Genomic DNA, 21,642 nt, shown 5'->3' on the forward strand with positions numbered 1-21,642 from the left:
TCAAACGCTGCCGGGCTCTACAGCTGGGCCAAAGCACTTCTTCCTTTTACAGGACACGGCAGTACCCACAGGCTAGGGATCTCAGACAGCACCAGGCATCAGTGTTACTAACAAAAAGCAAAGTTCACCAGCCAGAATCTAGGTTGTCTTTTTCAGACTGTGGCATTTTATTTTTGTTCTGCTATGATTTCCAGATGCTACGGATGAAAATGTTAATGTTGATTAATTACTAGGGAAAAGTTAACTCACATGAAGAATCCAGAATCTTGTTTTTAACAGCATCTACTCGGTGCCAGAGGAAAAACGATGGGGTCCATTTTAAGCCTTTCCCAATGCTGTAGATTTACAGGAGAGTTTTCCTACAGTACTCCAAATGCTCATTCTAGCAGAAATGGATTTCACAGAAGTATCCCAACATGCACCCCTTCCACACACAAAAAAAGGGGAGGGGGGGGGGAAGTGGAGAGGAAAAGAAGAGGATGAAGGACTTGTGACCAGAAGGTATATGCAAACAGGACATCAGGAGCATGGTGAAGGAAAGACAAAGGGGAAAATGCCATTTTTACTCCCTCTGAAAGAAGAGTTTTTTCATAAAGCTACGTAGATGTCTCCATCAATTCAGATGTAACTCGGCACTGAACTACAAGGCACAGAAGGGACCTTACTCTGCCTGTCCTGAAGACAGGCTTCTAAGGAACAAGATGCAGGAGGAGGGATGCCTATGCCTATGGGATGAGCTTCTGTTCCAAGCCCGCTACGTGCCCGTGCAGTCCCCTTCCTGCAGAGCAGCAAGCGCAGACTACATACTGCTCCTCCTCAGCGCACTGGGAACTTCTGCACTGGCTTCACAGGGAGTAGCAAGAGCACCTCTTGTGCCCCAAACTTACGCTGCAGACCTCGAGAATCTATGTTAGGGTTTTTTCACATAAAGGTGGAAAGCTGCTTTTGCCGGTGTTTTTCAAGCAACATAGTACCTAGGAGGAGAGAAACGTAAAAAACTCACTGATTTACCATGTTAAAAAAAGATGGCACATTTATTGCTACATAAATGTTATATACATAGTGTTTTCTGTTACATTGACAGAAATTTTTTTGAACTTCTTGCTGCTGGTTGGAAAGGTTTATCAGCAATACCTTGAAATTTGACACAGGGTACAAATCTGCAATAAACCAACAATGGAAACTGGAGAACAAGATGAGAAGCAATTCATCTCGGACAATTAGCTCTTACAATACTCCATAGGTACTACACGGTATGCTAGAACCCTACTATGGTCTTACAATGCTATTGTAAATTTCTGATATTAATGAACAGGTTATGGTAAATAACCCTACATTTTTACTACCTAATATAGTAAAATAAAGTAAGAAACTTTTTACTGAAAACTTTTTCGATTTCAAAAATCTAGAAAGAGTAATATTTAGAATTCAAGAAATTTTCTTACAAGATTATTGTATAAAAGACTAGCTACAGTGAAAAATAAGCCAAATGTTTTTTTCTTTCTATTTTATGAAGGAAAGCTTCTGGGCATACTGCAAAGTCTAATATAGCCAAAAAGACAACAAGCTTAGAAGGAAAAAGGCCAGGCAGTGGCACGTGATCACTTTCACACGTCATAAGCAACAAATTCGTTTAGCTGATAAACACTGAAATGAAGAACAAGGCCACAGATATAATCAGGTGTTATTTGATGATATATGCAAATTAAAGTAATAGAAACGAGTCCACTAATTCCACAAACTGTTTTGTTAGGAACCATCCAAACCATGAGCTTAGATTCATTAGTTTATTTTAACAATCCATCTTTTGTTCTTTCAAATTAAATGACTTGATGAAAATTATTGTTTTGTTCCTGGTTTGCGTGTGAACCAATTGCCAGTGATGAAAGATGCACTATATAAACAATAGCTCGGACAACCTTGGCTTCGGAAATTTCCTCCCATGGTCATTGCAGTGGAAGACAGTTTCCATGGAAGTTCAAAGGGATTTCAACCATTTCAACACACCTGTGACAAAGGAATACTTATGGACACTGTTCTGGTGGAGAAACATTGAAAGGTTTAACGCTGATATGGCCCGGGAGGGGGTCATTCGTTTGCAGTCCGTTTGCACTGTCTTATTTTTCCTCCTCTGATGAGCCATACAAAAATGACGAGATAAGTAATGTGTACAGGAAGGAAAAACTGGTGACCATTGCTCTTAGATTCCATTACATAAGTAAGCCCACCGTCCTGGTGGTTATATCATCACACTACCTGCCACGGTGAATTTCGGGTTTTACTATTCACCAAAATCACAGCCTGAAAAAAAATCTCCTTTGTATTTTAATGCATTTTGTGCTTACGTACAGCTAACACTTTACATGTACTATATGTAGTACTTACTGCTCGGAAAACAAAGCAACTCTAACAAAGTAGATTCTCCCCACCCAATTTACACTTCACGTTACAAGCTTTACTATGAAGCCTAGAAGCCTAAAAAGGTTTTGTTTATAATTAGAAAAAAAAAAAGTGTTTGAGGAAAGTCTGAGGGAAAACAAAAATCACTTTTTAAATCCAAGAAGCGTTATGGTCACAGTATGGCTCCTGCCTGCCGCCTTCAGGAGGCCTCTTCCGGCTTGAAGCAGGGAGCTCAGTATGGAAGGGTGACTGTGACCATAACTGTTCAGATTACCAGAGACCAAAAATAACATAAAAAAAGCTATACCAAGGAATAGTTTCCTATTGCATGGAAAACACTAGTCATATGGCAAAAGGAGAGGAAAGGACAACAAAAGACTTTTCCCTTCCTTTTTTAAGACACTAATAGGTATGCTGGGAATGCTACGGGTCCACGGTTGTCACTGCTTTGTTCTCTGAATGTGAACAGCTTTAGTAAATGCTGGCATCCAGCTGAAATTGTATCAGCTTTTAACATGTTAACTTTTCCCTTTATATGTAGACCTTTACAGTTCCATAACAATAAATAAAATTTGTAGTTACAATGCATTTGTCAATTCAGTTTAGGCACAAGGCAACTTCCACAATGAGTGGAGAGATCACAACAGTCTCTGATTGTGCAGAAGCGACACACTGCTTGCAACAGAATGATATGTTCAGAGGATTTCATGGGCTGAAATTCTATCTGAAGATCTTGTATCTTCGATCCTGATGCAGGTGTTGACCAGTAGCTTTGATCATAAGATTGCATTTGGGTTTCTTGCTTCAAGTGTTTTCTCCTGTCAGGTTTGTGTCTTCATATATTGTTAGTTGTCTGTGTCCTTGTGAAGAAAGGTCACCTTCTGTGTATCCTACCAATAACTCTGGAATTCTAGAAAGAAATGTGGGAGAAGAAAGGGGTTATTAGGAAAAGAGTCAGTAAGAAGCATATCATCAACACTAGAGAACTAACTTCAACTGTATCTTATGACTTCATTTTCAGTCACTGAAGTGCAAGAGAAAAATCACACTGAGGGGCTTTGAAAGCCGCCTTCCCAGAGGTGTCCATACAGAATACAATATACTGAACAGGTTACTCCTGGCAACGTTCTGCTTGGACCCGCTGGACGCGGGAGAAAGAATAATCTGCAAATCCCATCAGACCTTTGATTTGGCTTTGACTTTCTTCCCTAGAACAAGCAGGAGGCAGTACCCAGGTTAACCGCTACTGCTGAAGGTAGGCATCGCCACACCCCCAACGAGCCCGCACAGCCTTCTCGTGGCAACATCACACTTTACTCATCTCACAGTCAGTGCTATTAAAAAAGCAGAGATATAGCAAAGTGGTTCATTGTATTTATATGGCAAGAACGGACTATGATGTCTGCCGTCACTCAAGAATTATCTGGTAATTTAGAAGTAGCTTATGGCTCAGGTATAGAATTAAAGAAATTAAAGAAACTCAGAGCACCTTGTTTTCCTAAAAAGAAAACCAATTTTGTTTATGAAGAAAGAAGCTGCCTATAAGGGAAGGGGAAAAAGCACTGACTCAAACAGGGCTGGGTTTAAAATGCCATTTTGCTGCTTTCTGAGGAACACCAGGCAAAGTAAACTTTCGTGGGATACATTCTGGCAAGGTGCATGTCTTCACCCTCAGCTAAAACAGAAGCACAACAGTCTATATACACAACAACAAACCTCCCAAAACGTAGCAGTTAGTAAAGCTACAGAATAAAATAAGGGCATCAAACCCAATCTCTTACTCTGGCAACCGTTCTACTCTTTTAATGGAATACCCAGATTTTTTTCTTCTCAAAATCAAGTTTTTCCCAGTTTTCTAAAGAAACCAACCAACAGCAGGTAATAAACCCAACAGACTAATACCCCTGTAAGGCCTCCCCATTGACATGTTGTAAACAAACTACCTCGTGTTGGACTGAGTGGGGCGTTTGGAACTACTGAGGTACCTTGCAAAGCTGAAAATGTTATTTTAAAAAATGTCTTCACTCATACAGGTTGGGAATTAAGAGAGTTCTCAATCTCTGTTGGGCAAATGATGCAGGTTAAAACGAGTGGCCTTAAGCCAGACAGCAAATCTCTGTGATGAGAATTCTGACTGTATCAGTACTAGGAAACAAAACGTAGGACTTCTAAAGGAAAAAATGTGCTATTTAGGCCATTTAAAGAGGTATCATTCATCTCTTACGCTTGGCTTATCTAGCAAGCTGTGAACAATTCCTCTGATGTCAGGCCAAGGGGGCCACCTGAGCCAAGAGATGTAGCCATTGGCAACAACGCATGGAAATTAAGAGACTTTAATGACAATTTACTGGGGCTTTATTAGAAAACTAAACAAATCTGCATGCTTTTGCTTACGCTCACACATACGGAAGTACTTCTCAGCATAAAGAAGTTTGGTGCTAGTGGCAGCTCAGTAAACATACCCAGACCTCCCAAATGTTGGCCACTCCCAAGCAACAAGAGCCATTCCCCTCCAGACGAGACGTACCTGGCTGGTGTTCACATATGACCCATAGGGTTGGTAGTTTCACTCAGGCCAGGGTGGCTTCCTGGGTGTGGTGTTGGCGGCTCTGCCGATACGGCAGAAACTTTTTCTTCTTCCCTTCTCTTAAGGCAGGCTGCTTTAGGGTTTAGGTTTCGTTCTGTAACAGAAAAATGACACGTAACATCCCCCACGCCGACACCAAGGGGAATATCAACACATGAACCCCTGCAATAGAAACAGCTAGGCAGCTTCCCTCTTCTAACTACTCACGCTGCTGTGTTAAAACGCAGGTGTCTCAAGCTGGACCAGTGCTACTGAAAATCCTACCAGCCATCTCCTGAACTGGTACTTCAAAAGAAGGCAAAACACGACCAAACTTCAACAGCTGCCTCCATACACCTTCAGAAAGTGCCTCCCTTGTCACCAGGAGTTGCTAAAGAGCAAGATGAATTTGCACCCCTGCCATTCACAAGGTAATAAACCAGAGATTTCTGTGGTGTTTTCTATTGACATCACACTACTTGTAGTACTGTTACCGCTTCTTTCTTCCCCGTAAGGATTGGCCTGCTGTTAGATCAGGGGAGGTACAATGTCCTAAGTCGATAGTTCTCCTCACACCCTCAAATCTGTGAGATCACCTTGTGCTCATCTCGCTTAAATCAAAAGAATATGACGACAATCTCACAGTGCAAGAGGATGATTTTATTTTAAACCGTATTTCCTCTCACAGAGGTCAGTGCTTTGTAACAGCTGTAGACTAGCTAGCAAGGTATTTCCATCAGTACATTTCCACTTCCCCAATTAGCTTCAATAGATGTAGATTTGGATCTAGTTTTAAATAATGACAGTTTCTAAAAGTTGACTGTTCCTGTTCTTTGAAACCGCTTTTCCTGAATCAAAACGTAGATGATGTAAATTGCAGTGGCCAAAAGACGCACGGTAAGCGTGTCATGTATTCTACCAGCGCATGCTGAATTTAATCAACATTTGGAGGTATTTTTCTAGCTGTCAGTGAATTCTGTTTTGCAGTTCAAGACTGCAGATGCAATTTGAAGGTAAGTAGACTGCCAAAACAGAACAGCCAGCCCAAGCCCTTCTCTTTCACTGCCCTCTACTAACTGCAGTTTGCTGACTCCGTGCTTTTTACAAGGGGTAGAATCTAGCTAATCTCACAAGAGGCAATTTCGGAGGGACTTGCTAACTCTGCTTTCACCCCAGTCATTATCAGCAGCCTCCTACTGCATTTTCTAGGGATGAGCACTCCCCAAAGACTCTACAGCAAGAATCTCTTGCTAACTTTTCTTAATCAGAGTTATCTTTGTTTAAATGCGGCTTGCTTTGAAGTTTTAAAGATGATTTAATTATGTGGCAACTTTGAAAGGAAGATAATTTACACTGATTTAGGAAACGGAGATGAAAATGCTAGCCTACAGTTAAAGCATCCAATCCGAAACGGTTCATTTTGAATAGCACCAATCACAGAATGAGAAGCTTCAACACCAGCAGAGAGGAAGTTGTTTACGGATTCTGTAATGCAGGGGTGCAAAGCTCCTCCGGGCGCCACGCAAAGCTCCGGTCACCTGCTTTCAGGAACAGGTGCAAAGACAGGCAAGACAGGAGGGGGAAGGCAGCCCCTCACCAGAGGCACGGTGTGCTTCTGACAGGCTTCCTCGGTGCACAAAGAGCGGAAGGCGAGGTAAAGGTGAGCAAGGAAGAGCCGTTTACACTCCCTGTGGAACAGGTCCAATTTGTCTGTAAGTACTTCAACAAACAGATTTCTACCAGAGGTTCAGAAGCAACCTCTGACACAGGCAAAAGTGATTTTACTAATTTTCACACAGCTTTTTATGGATGACAGAATCAGTGAGAGTAGGGAGGTGGACTTGATGCATTGTTTTTCATGTTTAAAACTATCTCGATTAACATTCTTCTGACTTCCTCATAATACTCAATCTCATCTTCCAGGGCAGAACAATTCCCAAGACCAAAGTCTGAGATGCTAAGACAAGGCTGTACGACAGCACTAGTCGCTGTCCATCTGCACAGTAACTAGTTGCTCTCTATGCCTTGGAAGAGCTCTGACTGGAGACTGTGTGTGTCTCCATGAAAAACGGGATCAGTAAGCCTCTGCCTGAAAACACAGGATCTGTTCCTCACTACAGAGCAGGTCAGTCTGCGTTCAGTTATTCACTTTGTCACTTTCCGTGAACCTCTATCAATTGCTTTGGTCTCCAGGACAAAATGCAAGCACCAAGTTAGGAAATGGAAGTAAAAATAAGGTACACAAAAATAAAAGCATTGACATCATTCAGTAACATCAGTGATTCAGAAACAGAGCACATTATGCAAATACAACCACTGGTATCATCCACACCTGAAAGACTTTTCCAGTCACGCGATACACATCCATCAGTGAGGCACCAAGGAACACTGTTATTCACCGGCCCAAACCAGTGCAACACAAGGACACTCACCCGTGCAAGTGCCAGCTACACCAGCACAGCCTACACCGGACTGCTGCACTTGGCAGGGACCTACAACAGCCACCTAAGCCCAGCGGCCTGAGCAGTTCAGGGCCGACCCAAGTGAATCAGAACCTGAACATGGCTTTGACACAAGGTTAATGGGAGAACAAAGTCAACTGTAGCTTCACCAACACACACGAACAGAACCATCGAAGAAGTAAACATGATTCCTAGGAACTGTCTTTTCTTAAGTGAACTGCACAAAGCATTCTTCCCTCTGCACTTACCAATAGGCCTATTTCTTTCCTGGAAAACTTTAAAGGAATCGGGGAAAGAACACACATGCAAAACCAGAGCCCTGATTCAAAGTACCAGTAGGTTTTCTTCCTCCTCCCCAGTGTATGTTTAATGCAAAACCCTACGTAAACACGGTGAAATTCACCGCATTTTAGTATTTCAATTACGTGGGGTTCATCTTAAAACAGGTATCTTTTTGCTAAAGCTTCTGTACTACTAAAGTGCTGGTTACAGTTTAAAGCAAGATGTGTCACTATTGTAATTCATCAATTTACCTTGCAAACAGAGGTGAAGAGATGGCTAATTGCTCAGGAAAAAATAAAGATCAAAGTATAAACCTAACACTCCCTTTTTAAAAAGAATTCTTGGCTGCTCCTAAAGGACAGCATTGCAGAACAGCAGACGTGCATCTAGCGACGCAGATTTCAAGGGCCCGACACTTTTCCACGGACAAAGCTACCCTTCCACAGCACCGTGATGGCTACTGACCTCTCACTTGCTGCTCTAGACTGAGGATGACTGCCACAGCCTGGTGAAGAATAAGCAGTTTCGTCTGTGGTTTTTCACTCTTCAGGTGAAGCTGACACATACGGCCAAGTTCTTTAAACGCCTCGTTAATATCTCGTACACGCAAGCGTTCTCTGGCATTGTTTGCCATTCTCCTCTCCTTTTCTCTTTCTATTTTCTGCTCGGGGTTTAAATCCTCATCTTCATTAGTACTGCTGCAAGAAAGCATAAATAAAAGCGCACTGAAATATCACTGCTATTCCAAACAAGTGGATCCTGCTGCTGGTTCCAAAATCTTCAATTACGAAATTAAACTACTTCCCACTTAATCTATTCCATATTGAAGCATATTTAGACTAAGAAAGTGTTAGACATCAATGCTGAAGTATTCAAGGTAATTCGTGCCGTTCCTGCTTTTTCCCAAAAATAGATGTAAATGGTTTCCACCTGAAGAAAATCCATGGAACGCTGTCAACAGACGTAAACCCCGCCAGGCAGAGCAGTGGCAACACGCTGCTCCTTGAAGCAAAAGATGTACCCAAAGTACCTCTTCATGGCTGACAAACGCTCATACAGTTAAGAGAACTCGGCTGTCTCGTTAGGCGAAGGAGGAAGAGTTTAACACACAGGTTTTGCTAGTTTTCCAATATATCAGTTTATATAAAAAGGCATTCAAGAAATTTCCATTTAATGTGCTTATTAAAAATATTTAGTTTTATTAAAGACCTTTCTGGCCAGTTTTAGAACTATCTTTTCTTCTAATACTCAGTATAGAGCTAAATGCTAAGCTGTTCTATTTAGAATTCCTGTATCGTTTCAAATGATTATATTAAGTTGCACAGCCTTTTTTTAATATAGGACTGTCCAACTCAGTCTAGAACTGTACAAAACCTCTGCGCTACTAAAATCAATACACTGAAATGCCATTAGGCACGTGTGATGGTACAGACCCTGCTGCCTGTGGTTGCAAAATTCCGATTGTTTACTGTTATCTCAGTATGTGTCAGGCCTGTTGGCCAGATCCAGGAGCGTTTTATCTAGTGACAACTCTAAGTTTTTTGTCCGTGGTTAGGGAGTGGAAGAAGTGTCTAGAAACGATATTTACCCATAGCATCACCCCAGCCTGTGGGTTAGCAGGCTGCCGTTCCACTGCGGCTGGCTGACAGTTAGAAGCACACCCTGGAGCGGGTACCAAGTATCACAGCTTCCCAACCTTCTCCCACCCGCTATGCCAGGCAGGGCCCTGGGAACCTTTCACTACTTATCTGCACAGCCAGGTACTAGGCAAGGCCCTAACATAAGGGAAGGCACACTGGCCAGGTGATTTTCCCAGAAGTCCTCAATCTCGTATTTAAATAGATACAAATGCTCTAAATTATTTCTCGCTTTTAGCTGCCTCCTAATATATGCACTGAGGTAATGGAAAAGCCTGGAAATAAATTTATCAAACTAAAGGACAACATGCCACAGAGCACCAACAAAGCACAAATTCTCTAGGTCACAGCAGCAACCCACCTTGTTCTGCCTCTAGATGAGACCTTGATATCCTTCTGGGAGGACTCATCGTCTGATTTCATGTCATCCGATGAGGGGGGTTCATGTATATTTTCATCCTTCTCCTTATGTTCAGACTTGATCTCTGTTGGACCTATGGCCACAGACTGGCTCGGTAAGCCACCTGACAACGCTGCGAGCAACCAGAGATCAGCATGAGCGTCACAGGAGCAAAACAGTTACGAGACCCTCAAGCAGGTATTGTGGATGGGAAGCCAGGGCCGGGAAGTCTGGGAAGACAGCAGGAGGAACTACGCTCTGGCAACAGACGCAAGAGATCTGGTAACACTGCTGTACTTGGGCGTGTGTCACGGGTTGTAAAGGGCCAAAATTCACAGAGCAGCTCAATCAGCAAGAGCTTGATCTAAGAAAGGCACCGTTGAAGACAAAAGGACACTTTGGGGTAAGGAAATTTGCGCCTCGTGTCTGGGCTGCAGGTCCAAGGGCAGAGCTGCACCTACATCAAGGCCTGGGCGTGAGCCAAACGTGCAGCACACATCCCTAAGCAGTGCAAGCATTGCTAACGAAGAAGCTGACTTCTGTTTTCTATAGCCGACTTCTTCAGGCTAAAAACTGAGGGGACTCTAAGCACTTGTGTGGAATGACTTCCTTTTAGTGGCTAGAGCAAAGTCCGGCCTCGGCTCACTCTGCAACCCCTGGGCTGGTGTGGGATCGGCTGCAGTACTGCCAACAGGATGGTGGCTCCCTGAGCTGGAAGAAGGTGGCTGCAATGCAGAGACGTCTGCTGAAACCACGCTGGGACGAGTCTGACACAGGGATGGCCTCAGAACTGTTCCAGCAGGCCCCAGCAGGGATGGTTTATAGGATTTCTAACGCATTTTTGTCACTCAGCGTTCTCTCTGTCCCTATCCCCTGTGCTGATGCACGTTTACCAAGACCTACAGCCTTGCTGGCTCTGGATTCCTGCACCGCCCGTTCAGCATTTCGTGTGCCGGAGTTACCTCTGTAGCTTTCCTGCGTTTTGTGATTTAGCTCCGTGCTCTGGGCAGAAACTGTACTGGGAAGAACCGAATGGTTGCTGTTGAGGCTGACGCTTTCTTCCCGATGAGTCCCAACCTAGAGCAAAGCAAAGCAAACATTGCTGTTCAAGATGTCATTCACAGAACCAGTCCAAAAATAGAAGTTTAAAAGACTTAAAGTATTTGCTGGATTAGAGACCCGAGTTGAAGTTCTAGCTCAGTAGAGGAAAGATTTTGCTGAGAGATGCTGTTACACTAAACCACCTGATAACACCACACTGGATTAAGCTGTGTTTCAAGCAGTGACCAACACCTGTTCCGAACAAGGTAGCCACCCAGCCAAAGAATTTTTCAGTGTTTTCCCACAGGAACACTACCGAATTTCCTCCTGGATTTATACCTGAGGGCTGTAAGTTTTGATTAACTATCGATCGCTCTAAACTAATGCGACCAACAACTCACCGTATCGTATGAAACCGATCCAGGCACCTCATTACACTTACCACCTCTCAGTATTTTCTAATCCGCTGCTCCGTAACACACCACGATTACGTTTCTAAGCAGCAAGCACTCCAGATGAAGACTCTTTAAAAAATCCTAATTCTGCCTAAACCTGAGCGGACGCTACTGAGGTCCCACGGGCAAGCGCACACACCCCGCCTGCAGGGGCACCTTGGGTAAAAAGCTGCTGCTCAGCGCACAGTACCCTTATCAAGGCAAACGTCCCTTAAATCCCATATTCTGGTGCTTGAAAAAGGAAGAGGTAAAGACACACTGCCTGTATTTAATGTGGAACACGGACCGTTTAGAGCTTTTGATTCCTAAAGACAGAAAAGTCTTTTAAATATTTATAATATAACCAAGATAATACAATTAAACAGTTAAAACACTGAACAAAGATGAGGGATCCTGCTATTATTTGTATAGTTACAAAAATTGGCTACAGATGAAGCTTTTTATTGGAACAGTAGCAAACATGTCAACTAGAAGATTAAGCCTTTAATTAAATAGGTTTATTGCCTGGAGTTACACATGAGAACCACTGTTTTTCAATAAATCCTTCAATCCTAGTAAACTGCTGAGCTTTGAATCCCTCTTGAGTAATTAATGCAGCTTTTACCTTTCATGTCTTAGTGTGGGTTTTACCCAGAGAGATAAATACCCTTATGCAAGTTTATCCTTTGTTTAATATACACCCGTTCCTGTAAGCTAATGCACAGGAACAAGCAAGGCACAGGGGGAAACCCCCCCGACAGCCCACAGCTAACATCAGGTCATTCCGGGCTGCTCTTTGTATCTATTGTTCGGCAGCAAATCTCCTCCTGCGGAATATCTGCTGCTATTTAAAGTATATTTTATCTTCCTTTGTGTGTAACAGGCTTTGTTTGCGAGAAGTTCTACTAGGGATGCAGGCATCGCAGCTCTCGGACTGTCATGAGCTCACTGGGAGGAAGGAGTGGAGCCGGGGTCTTTCAGCCCGCGGGACGAAACCCTTCACCAAGGGTAATGTGAAAGTCACTCTCCACAGCGAACGTCCGGACCCGAGTCTCCCCGTTTCTGCCCCGCAGGTTGTGTGCTTTATTTCATTCTCCTGGTCATGCGCGGTCCGAACACATGAGGGTGCTTTTATTCAAGCTACGGACTGTTAATCATGCCAGGGCCAGGTCTGTTCCAAGATCTACCTCTTGAGTCAAAAAAAGGCAAAAATTTCTCAGAGTTGCGTACATGCGTGGCAGGTGCCAGAAACCTGGCAGCCTTCATACCTAGAGCTAATCCCAGAGTGACAGATTAGCAAATCAGTTCTGATAAGGGCAGCAAACAGATTAGAAACAGAACCTGAACTCAAGTCCATGTTCCAGTCCTCTGAAACAGGTTTACAAATTCAGAGCGTCCCACTTAAGTTTTCTATGCATCTTGTTAATCTAAGAGCTAAAGTGTGACAAAGCTGACCACAACCTGAATTTTTACCTCTGATCTACAGCGTACGAGAAAATCCAGACAGACAAAATCCCCCAAGCCAGAAAGCGGCCGAAAGCCACCGCGTCCCACACGACGGCCGAGAGCCGTTTGCTGTAAGCACCGCTTATCGGGGGCTGCTGCAAGGTACCAGCCTGGACCTTTGGCGCCTGAAACATGGGGTTTGGACAGCCTGGTTTGCTTTGCCTCCCCTCAACTCCCCGCCTCAAGGAAGAAGAGGCGCTCCCCACCTGCGTTTCAATGGAGCGTCAGTCCGGGCAGCGCACTCACAAAAACCCCGTGTGCCCAGCCTTCCGGCACAGCCCCTGCCCTCCCCGCCTGGCAGTGCCCGGCTGGGGCAGCGCTCCTCAGCGGGCAGAGCTCCCCCTCGTGACCCCAGTGCTTCCGGCCTGATGCTGCGGCCCCCTCTTCCCCCCGGACCCGCATGAGCAAACAGCTGCCCGCGCCCGCCGGCCGGGGCACCCCCGGGCTGCGGCAAAGAGCATCCCGCGCTAAGGCGCCAGGTTGCCTTTTGCCAGGTGAACCTTTGGTTACTGTCACGCAGTTCAAGGCCGACTCCCACGCAGGACAATCTGCAGCCACGCTCAGACTAAACCCTAAAGAAACAGGGGTGCCCAACTTGGTTCAGCTGCTTTAAGTGATAACGTTTGGTACCTGAAACCGGAAACCCCCGTGGGAGTTTCTGGCAGCAAAATACAAACGAGGCAAAGCACGCGAGGGCACCCCAGCAGGCAGAACCGGGAGTGGCCCGAGGGAAACGACACCTTAGCCCTGGTTCTGCACCTCAGCTTGATGGTTAATTTTGAATTATGAGCCATAAAAACTTTTAAGAAGTAGAAAAAAAATTAAGAACTAGGGAAAAAATAACCAGCACTCTTCGTTCATATGTGCCCCAGGACCTACCTAAGCCTACAAATAACAAATAAATGCACTTCTCAAGCCATTCTGGCTGGTCATTAACATTTCAACTAAGGTGAGCACAATTAAAACATCGCTTTGGAACCAAATGTTTACGCTTCAGACAGCTCCGAGCAGTTCAGTGGGAGCAGTTCAGTGGGAGCAGTCTCCGTGGAGGAGCACTGCTGCTGGAAGGGCTTGGAGCAAGAGCAGGGCTTGGTGTCGGCAGGGCAGCTGCAACTGCCCTTCCCTGCTTTTCCACTGCAGCAGAGCCGGGGCAGAAAGAGGGAGATCACCACTTTCCTTAGATTCCTACTCTACCTGGAAAAAGCCCTGTGACTTAAAGATTCAGTTTCATCCTTAACTGAGTTTCCAGGCCTTTTATTTATTTATTTTTAATCAATTCAGGCTGTTCTTTTTCCCTTGTATTACAATGACAAATAAAAAGCAGCTTGAATAAGAACAAAAGGAGTATTACTTCTTAACTTTTCAATAATACATGAAATAAAATAGAAATCAACTTCAAAGGCCACTTAGCAAATATTTGATGAGTCTGAGATATTAAAAAAATCTATTGGAGTAAGTCTAATGGCCAGCCCAGCTAAAAAGAAAACAAGACCATTCAGAGCGAGCAGGAAATGAAGTCAACTAGAGTTTTAAAATAAAACTGGCTCAAAAATTAAGCAAATGTTAAAATAAAACCATGTCTGGTTACACTAATTACATAAAAAGGAGTTAAATTACTCATTTCCTAGCTCCTTCTGCCAAGATCATCTTCTTCAAGGGAAATTCAATTTACATTTTTTCTGGGTTTTTTTTTTCTTGTTTTTTTTTTTTTTCCCCCTAAAGAACAAAAGTGTTTTGTGCAAAGATTACCCCCGCCCTTGACAAGGAGGGTTCATTTAGTGCTGAATCCCAATGACCATTTCTTGACCAAAAAACCCCATAAGCACATCAAACCAAACCAGGCAAACACCCTTATCAGTGCTGGCATTTCTCAGCATTAGCCAGTACTCATTGTTGTCTTCGAATTTCATGGAGGTTCTCTCAAGAAAAGCAGTGTTCAATTCCTGAACAGAGCCCAGACCTTCAGTGCAGGTTGAGAGACGCGTCGCCTCTCTCCTGCGTGTACTACTTCAAGAAAAACAAAGGGTAAGTAGGTACAGATTGAACCAACTGATGGTTGCACAGCGTAAGAGTTACACCTCCTGGGGGGGCATTACTGGCACCTCGCCTTCACTGCTAAACCCATCACTTCCCTGCTGCCAGATGTGCCACCCTCTGCCCTGGGCCTATTTCAGGACTCCCTCCTAAGTCCTGCCGAGCTCTGCAGTTGCATACGATGACCAAGTGCACGCTCTGGGGAGCGGGCAAGGCTGTGACAGGATGCCTCCGGCTGAAGCCAACTATCCTGAGGTAACAAATTCAAGGTGAGTCCAAGAAATGCTTCAGCTGCCTCACTTTGGAAGCCCAAGCTGATGCGCCAGCTTGCTTCCCCCGGGGGAGGATGAAATACAGAGTCCTGTTCTGAGCTGATCTCTAACAGAGCGGAAGCATCTTTCAGTCAGAGCAGATGACAAACCAAGTCTGTATTACACTGACGTTGCACAGCTACATTAACGGACAGCAGACTGAGGAACCTTCATTCAGTTGGGAGAGTCCCTTTCCAGTGGCAACTACTTTGATCAAAAATGAGTTGATAAAGGGTTTATCACAGCTCAGACTAAAAGAGAAGCAGAGTTTTCAGCAGAGTCTGGCCCTACCTGCCTTGGACCGCGTCTGGCTCAGCAGGACAGGAAGGCTCCACAAGTCGCCTACGCAACCACCCCGTCACTGCAATGGCAGTCACTCACCTAAGCCCCCCTCACGAAGAGCCAGGGGAGAGCGTTTGCTGTTGCATGACTGAACTGTAGTCCACCCAGAACACTGTAAAACCTCCCCGGAACATTCTTTAAATACTGAATAGGGGAGAGTGTCGAAAATGCTGGAGTGCGTGCGCACCCCTCCCTCCATTACGGAAAGTACCCGCAGACTTGTACGCAAACCTAAAGCCGCGTATGTGCCTGGAAAGCGCCCCCTCCCCAAAAGCCCCCCGACACATGCAGCTCATGGAAAGCGACCAGTTCTTTTTGATGTTTACTGCAGTGGTTCTGAAATTAATATAAATGGATGCGTGACGTGCGAATGGGAGAGCCTGGAACTAATTCTGGTTTATAGAATACAAACCCTTCAGCAATCGGGGTACCTAATTATTTTGATGATAGGTGAAATTTTGCCTTGATCACACAGAACCCAGCTGTGAATCTGTTTTATAACAGAAAATTTCACAGCATGTAACTGGCCTTTAAAATTACGCTGTAAACATGCAACCACATGGCACCACTAAAATAAGCATGTTTTAAAAAGCTCTTTTCCCTTTAAGCATTTTTGGAGAAGGAAAGAATGAAAAGGAAGGAGAAGGGAAGTGAGCAATGCTCCAAATAGATTCCGTTTAGCATGTAACCCTTTTAACGTATTTCTGATCTGTGAAAAGCTCCACGACATGTTTTCAGAACCGTTCACGTTTTTAAAGAAACCAAGAGATGGATTGAATTATGGCACTCTTCTTGGGGATTAATCTCCAAGTTGTTTCCTCTTCATTGTTACTTACGCTACAGCTGTGCTCAAACTCCTTTTCATTTAGAAAAAAGTTTCAATTTTGAGCCTGCGCACACTATGGTTCCACATTCCAACAGCTTCCTCCCAGTCCTCTGCCAGCATCTGCTATTGAAGACTAGTTCAGATTTACAATAAACAGCTTTTCCAGACCAGAACACTTGAAATCCAGTCCTTCTTGACTGCTTTTCCCATTCAGTCTCCCTATTCACCATTTCAAGGAGAAAACTGTTCTGCCAATTATTACACATCTGGAAAAAATGCATGTATAAGCTGAAATGCTCTCAGCAGAAAGTTTCAGCTTTCTGCATATGGTCACAGCAGGATTTTATGGGCCACTGACCAGGCCAAAGTCTAAGTTTTCCCATCTTCCTCCTCCCCCTCCTTTCTGCCCATCCCCACCCCAACCCTCTGATTGGGAACCCACAGCAGGTGCAAGCCGCCTGCCATCCTCTCCTCCTCGAGGATCCCGAGTGGTTTCTTCCCAATAAAGATTAACCTTACCGCCCAGTTCTACCTCACCAGGCTCTACAAGACTTCAAGTGCGCCACCTGCAATCTCTGCATAAACACAGACACGCTGAAAAAAAGATATCATTACCATCGATGCTTGTCTGTTGGTTGTGACAAGGCTGGATGCTCCATAATTTGAGTTCAGGCTTCCAATCGGCCCGTTGTGGGATGGTCCCAATAAACTATGTATGTCGCCATGGCCACCGGATAGGCTCGTGGAAGGCCCCACAGCGTGATTTCGTAGTACGTGAATGGCATCATCGAGCCTGTCCAAGCGGTCCTCCATCCGAGACTGCTGTTGGGGTGCAAGAGGGACAGCAACAGCCATTACCGACCGACTCTGCCGACGCGCCGTACCCTAACGGGTTCTACCTCGGAGCTATTAAAGGCAGAAGATGAAATGCGGTATCAAAAGACTTAGAAAGCACCTACCAGCACTACAAACAAACAGGAAAAAGAAAAGATATCTGGAGATTTTGCTGCAGATAGCATTCATTCCACAAATAGGTGGCAGCTTTTAAGGTGAAGCTTATTATAAGGTTAATGTTACTCAGCTTCTATTACATGGCATGAACAAGAAAAAAGGAAGTGCTACAAAACAAGCTACCTAGTACAGGGCGAGAGAGAAGGACCATAACACCAGCCTCACCACGTAGTGGCTTTTTGAGGACCTGGATTATGAAAAACTGGACAAAACTTTAGGGTACCGTTGTCTCAAATGGATCTGTAAACAGACATTTCGGAGAGAAAAAAAGCGAGTTCTGTATGTTACTGCAGAAAAGTCTGTCTTAAAATTACTTTCCTTTAAAAAAACCAAAACAAAATAAAAAACAACCCCAAAGCAAAACTAATTGTGACACTGCAGCTCTGCAGAAACTGAAAGAGCAGAATGTCCAAGTCAGAAGATGGGTCACAGGCTACACTAATTTAAGTTTTTAATGGGGAATGCGAAGGAAGCATTAGTGGAAACACAAAAAGGCACCATCTAAAGTGAAACAGTACCTCACAGACATCCTTTAAGAAGGACATCGCATCTTGCAAATGCTCGTGAAGTTGCTGTTCAACTCGATTTTTCTGGCAAAGTCAAGACAGAACAGGAAGCAAAGCACAGGTTAAGATTAATTCAAAAAAGAGGTGAGGAAACAGCTGATGTGCATGTCAGCAAAACATTGTTAGTCAAGTTAATGCCACAGAGATCTGATTACCTTAAGATAAGAAAAGTCTAATATTTATTTACCACTGCAGTTACGTTAGGATTCGGAGATGTACAAATCAATAACATTTAACGGCAAACGTACTGAAGAAAACTGGTTTAGCTTAAACTCCTTCTTGTCAGACAGAAAAATGAAATTACATCTGTGGAAACTAGAAATATTAACAGGAAATCAAAACCTGCCCTCAAACTTCCCCCCTTCCCTTCCCGATGCTGTATCAGACATTAAGAAAGAAGCCAGTAACCGAAATCCTCGGCCGAGTCTTCCGAAGAAGGAAATTCGCATGGCTGTAGAGCATTTCCTGTCTGTCTCTCTGCAAGACGCTTCATTAATTAGTAAACGAACATTCCCCAATAACAAATAAAATACATTAGTGACAGTGGAACGAAAACAAGCCCAGGAGACCACCGTTGCAGGGAGAGAGGGCCGAGTAAATGCGGAGGCATGAAGTCTTTATCTTTCCTCCTGGCTGAACTTGGGAGAAGCATTAGCTGTGGATTTGTGAAAAGGTACCAGAATCTCGTAACAGCGCTTTAGCACCAGCTGTCCTCAGCGCTGACGCCTGATGCCCAAGGAACAGATGGCGAAAGACACACCCTGCACGTCTCATATTGTTCCAGCGCACAGGCCATTTGTTAGCAGAGGATTCATTTGTAATGCTATCCCACTGTTCCCTTTAATGACATGCGGAGTTACACAAAACCAAGCCGCCAGCCCGCCGGGACGGAGCGCGACGTCGCTTTCAGCGGTTCTTACCAAGGAGTGTAGAGAGTTCTCATAGTTTGGAGATGAGGGGGCTTGTCCTCCGCTCCTAGACCACTGACTGGCACCTGTCAAAATCATCTAGGTTAACGCACAGCTTTCGGCAGCGCAAGCGGGAAGCAGAGGCACAGGATTTCCCACCACGATTAAACCCGGAGCGTTCCGCGTAAAGGTGAGCTCGCATGCGGGTACGCACCGAGGGAGACAACTCCCCTCATTCTGCCTCGCTGGGGCACAGCCTCTATATCCTGGCACCTGTATGGCTACAGACATGAACGATGACAGAGCAGTGACACCCTCCGAGGACTTCAGCCTCAAAAAAGCAGACACCCAGACCGTATCTGAAATACCTGCCTCTGCTAGGGTCAGCACAGAAAGATCACGGAACCGTGTCTTCTTCGGATAACGCTCAGCAGAGGTAGGCACAGCTTCAACAGTGTTGAAATACACAACAAAAATATTGAAAGACAAACAGACACTGAATAACTGGAAAAATCATTTTTATGACACCTTTCTACTGAATAAGACAACTTAAAACTAGATCTACAAACTTGGCCTTTTCTGGGTCTACACCAGACCGCTTTAGAACGAAAGGCATTCCGGCTTTGGTGGAGTACAGCTACACCTCCGTTACTCCCATCTGTTCCCGCAGACACAGTCGAGGCAGACTCGCGGCTGCAGAATCACGGTGCAACCAACGGAGAGCGGGACCCGCATCGCCCATACGCCGGGGATGCAAGCACACGTCCCTGCTGATCGCAGAGAGCCGCTCCCGACCGCCCCGCGGAATTTCGGAACCGTCAGAGGCGAGATGCAGTAATGAATGAAGCAGTACTTTTAAAACAGCCTCCGGTACCACAACGTGCCTTTTCCTCACCAACGAATAACGCACCTTTCATAAAGACGCGGCATGAAATCCTACGTCCATTAGAGACAGCTTCCTTTCAGCCATACAGATGTAATAATACAGCAATTACATTAATAAATTATGGACATGCAATCCAAAGCAGCTCATTAAAGGAAGAGCCCGTGGGCTTGTTCTTTCAATAACAGCCAGAGCTGTACGTCTGGAAAACTGGGAAAAGGTTTAATAACATTACAGTTCCTTTGTTCAGAGAGCTGCAAGTAGTTACCTCCGAAGGAAAGGGTTTTATTTAACAAAAAGGGTACAGCTTGCAGAGCCATTAAAGTACCTAAATATTTCCTTTCTAATTAAAAAAAAATAAACTATCTCCAATTCCATAAAAGCCCAGAGCTGCCATAACCATGCTGGAATTCTCTTTGAAAATACAACAACATCAGTAAGCTGACAGTTACCAATTTTCACTTCACACAGCTACTCTGGGTCTGGATCCGCAGTCTCCCTCTAAATTACTGTCATTCCTGACCTTGGGAACAACGCTTGGAGTCCCACTCATCTCGCAAAGCGTTAATGAAAGGACGTCGGGCTACTGTGGCTTAGCGCAGGGCCTCGACCCGTATCTGCGCACAGCTCCGGCTTCAGAGACCCGACCACAGCCACGGCACCAGCGAGGGCTCCCCACCGCAGGCCTGAGCACCCCGCTTCCTCCAGCAGCATCAGCCGGATGGGGAACAGAGAGGCAGCCGGAGCCCACTCGGACAAGCTTGGGTTGGTTTTAAGGCAGAAAGGTACTATTTCCTTAAAACTCAGAGTGGGACTTCTCCCAAGGGAGACAATAGGAAAAGGGGGGAGGGAACGCCCAACTCCTCCTCTCACCCACCCACGCCCAACCTGCGCTTTCCAGGCGCACCTCTAGCATGGCTGGTGCTCCTGCTCTTTCCGAGCAGTGCCACGCTCATCCCCATGTCTGCGCAGGTTGCCAGATGGCTCCGATTTCCTGCTCTCTCATCCCCCACCCCCCGAGTTTGTGCCTGAAATCCACCAATTACACTAAAAAGCAGGCTGGCACCGCAAGCCCTGCAATTAACAACTGCAGCTTTTAGTGCAGCGCCCGCGCAGCAGCAGGAAAAAACCAAATAAGCCCGGCGAGTGTTGGGATTTACAGGGGTCAGGGACAGTAATCACTGCGGTATTGTTCCTACTCTCGAGTCTCCCCAGCACTAATCCCCTGACTCCCCTTTCAAACACACCCTGCCTCGGAGTTGGCGGAGGGCTGCTTTGGCATCCCCAGAACCCACCGAACACCCTGGAACCTCTGATCCCAGGAGGAGGATTCTGCGAGGTGCCCACCATTCGGATCCGTCTGGAAACTCCACGTACACGCAGACAGTCACCGTGGGAGCAGCTACTCGCTGGGCAGGGTCACCCCACCAGAAATGAAAGAAGGGCAGGGGGAAGAAGAGTCACACTCTTGTCTCACGCAGCCTGGGAGGTTTCATCACGTTCCTCTCGCAGCTCTCACTGCAGTCACTAAAAAAGATGCTGTCAGCCCTTATCCAGTCAGGTAACAGCCAGCCAGCCAACCAGGGGCTGACAGGCTGCAGCGTCCCCCGATGTCGTTCCCTCCCCATGCAGACCGAGTGCTCCTACTGTGATTCACCACTCAAGGATAGGAAAGTCATGACTTAGTCAGATCTGTAATAATAAGAATGCTAAACAAGCACACAGCTAACTGCAAACGAGGAAAATCACAATGAAGGCTAAAATGCCCCAAAATATATTATTTTAGTACACATAAAACATTTGTTTTATCCGCAATAACTTTTTGGGTCAGGACAGAAAATGGCTACCAGGGGCATAAAAAGCAATAAATATAGTAGTAATGACTTCACATTGTGCTTCACTGTGTTCTTAGTGACTCATCTGGGAGTAAAGATAAAAGTCCAGATTCATAAACGAAGGTAATTAACTACCGGAGCAATTTACCAGAGGCTTGATAAATTCTGTATCACTGGAATTGAAGGGGGCGGGGCAGG

The 21,642-nt window shown here is 45.1% G+C and overlaps 1 protein-coding gene across 2 annotated transcripts in view; it reads right to left on the reverse strand.

Annotated features, from left to right (window-relative positions):
- Positions 1-1,006: 1,006 nt before the first annotated feature.
- TCF12 (transcription factor 12) overlaps positions 1,007-21,642 on the reverse strand; it is a 29,951-nt gene continuing 9,315 nt past the window's right edge. Inside the window, exons 6-13 of one of the 2 annotated variants that reach the window (XM_010153948.1) lie at positions 18,739-18,812; positions 17,771-17,842; positions 16,857-17,063; positions 10,710-10,824; positions 9,709-9,880; positions 8,176-8,408; positions 4,928-5,081; positions 1,007-3,302 (exon numbers count right to left, since the gene is read on the reverse strand). In XM_010153948.1, the coding sequence (XP_010152250.1) occupies positions 4,939-5,081; positions 8,176-8,408; positions 9,709-9,880; positions 10,710-10,824; positions 16,857-17,063; positions 17,771-17,842; positions 18,739-18,812 (1,016 nt within the window). In that variant the 3' untranslated portion in view covers positions 1,007-3,302; positions 4,928-4,938. Of the gene's footprint in view, positions 3,311-4,927; positions 5,082-8,175; positions 8,409-9,708; positions 9,881-10,709; positions 10,825-16,856; positions 17,064-17,770; positions 17,843-18,738; positions 18,813-21,642 lie in introns of both variants that reach the window. The other variant, XM_010153949.1, reaches the window with a different exon arrangement.

The sequence above is a fragment of the Eurypyga helias genome, unplaced genomic scaffold (genome assembly GCF_000690775.1).
Source record: "Eurypyga helias isolate BGI_N326 unplaced genomic scaffold, ASM69077v1 scaffold10946, whole genome shotgun sequence".
Classification (NCBI taxonomy): domain Eukaryota; kingdom Metazoa; phylum Chordata; class Aves; order Eurypygiformes; family Eurypygidae; genus Eurypyga; species Eurypyga helias.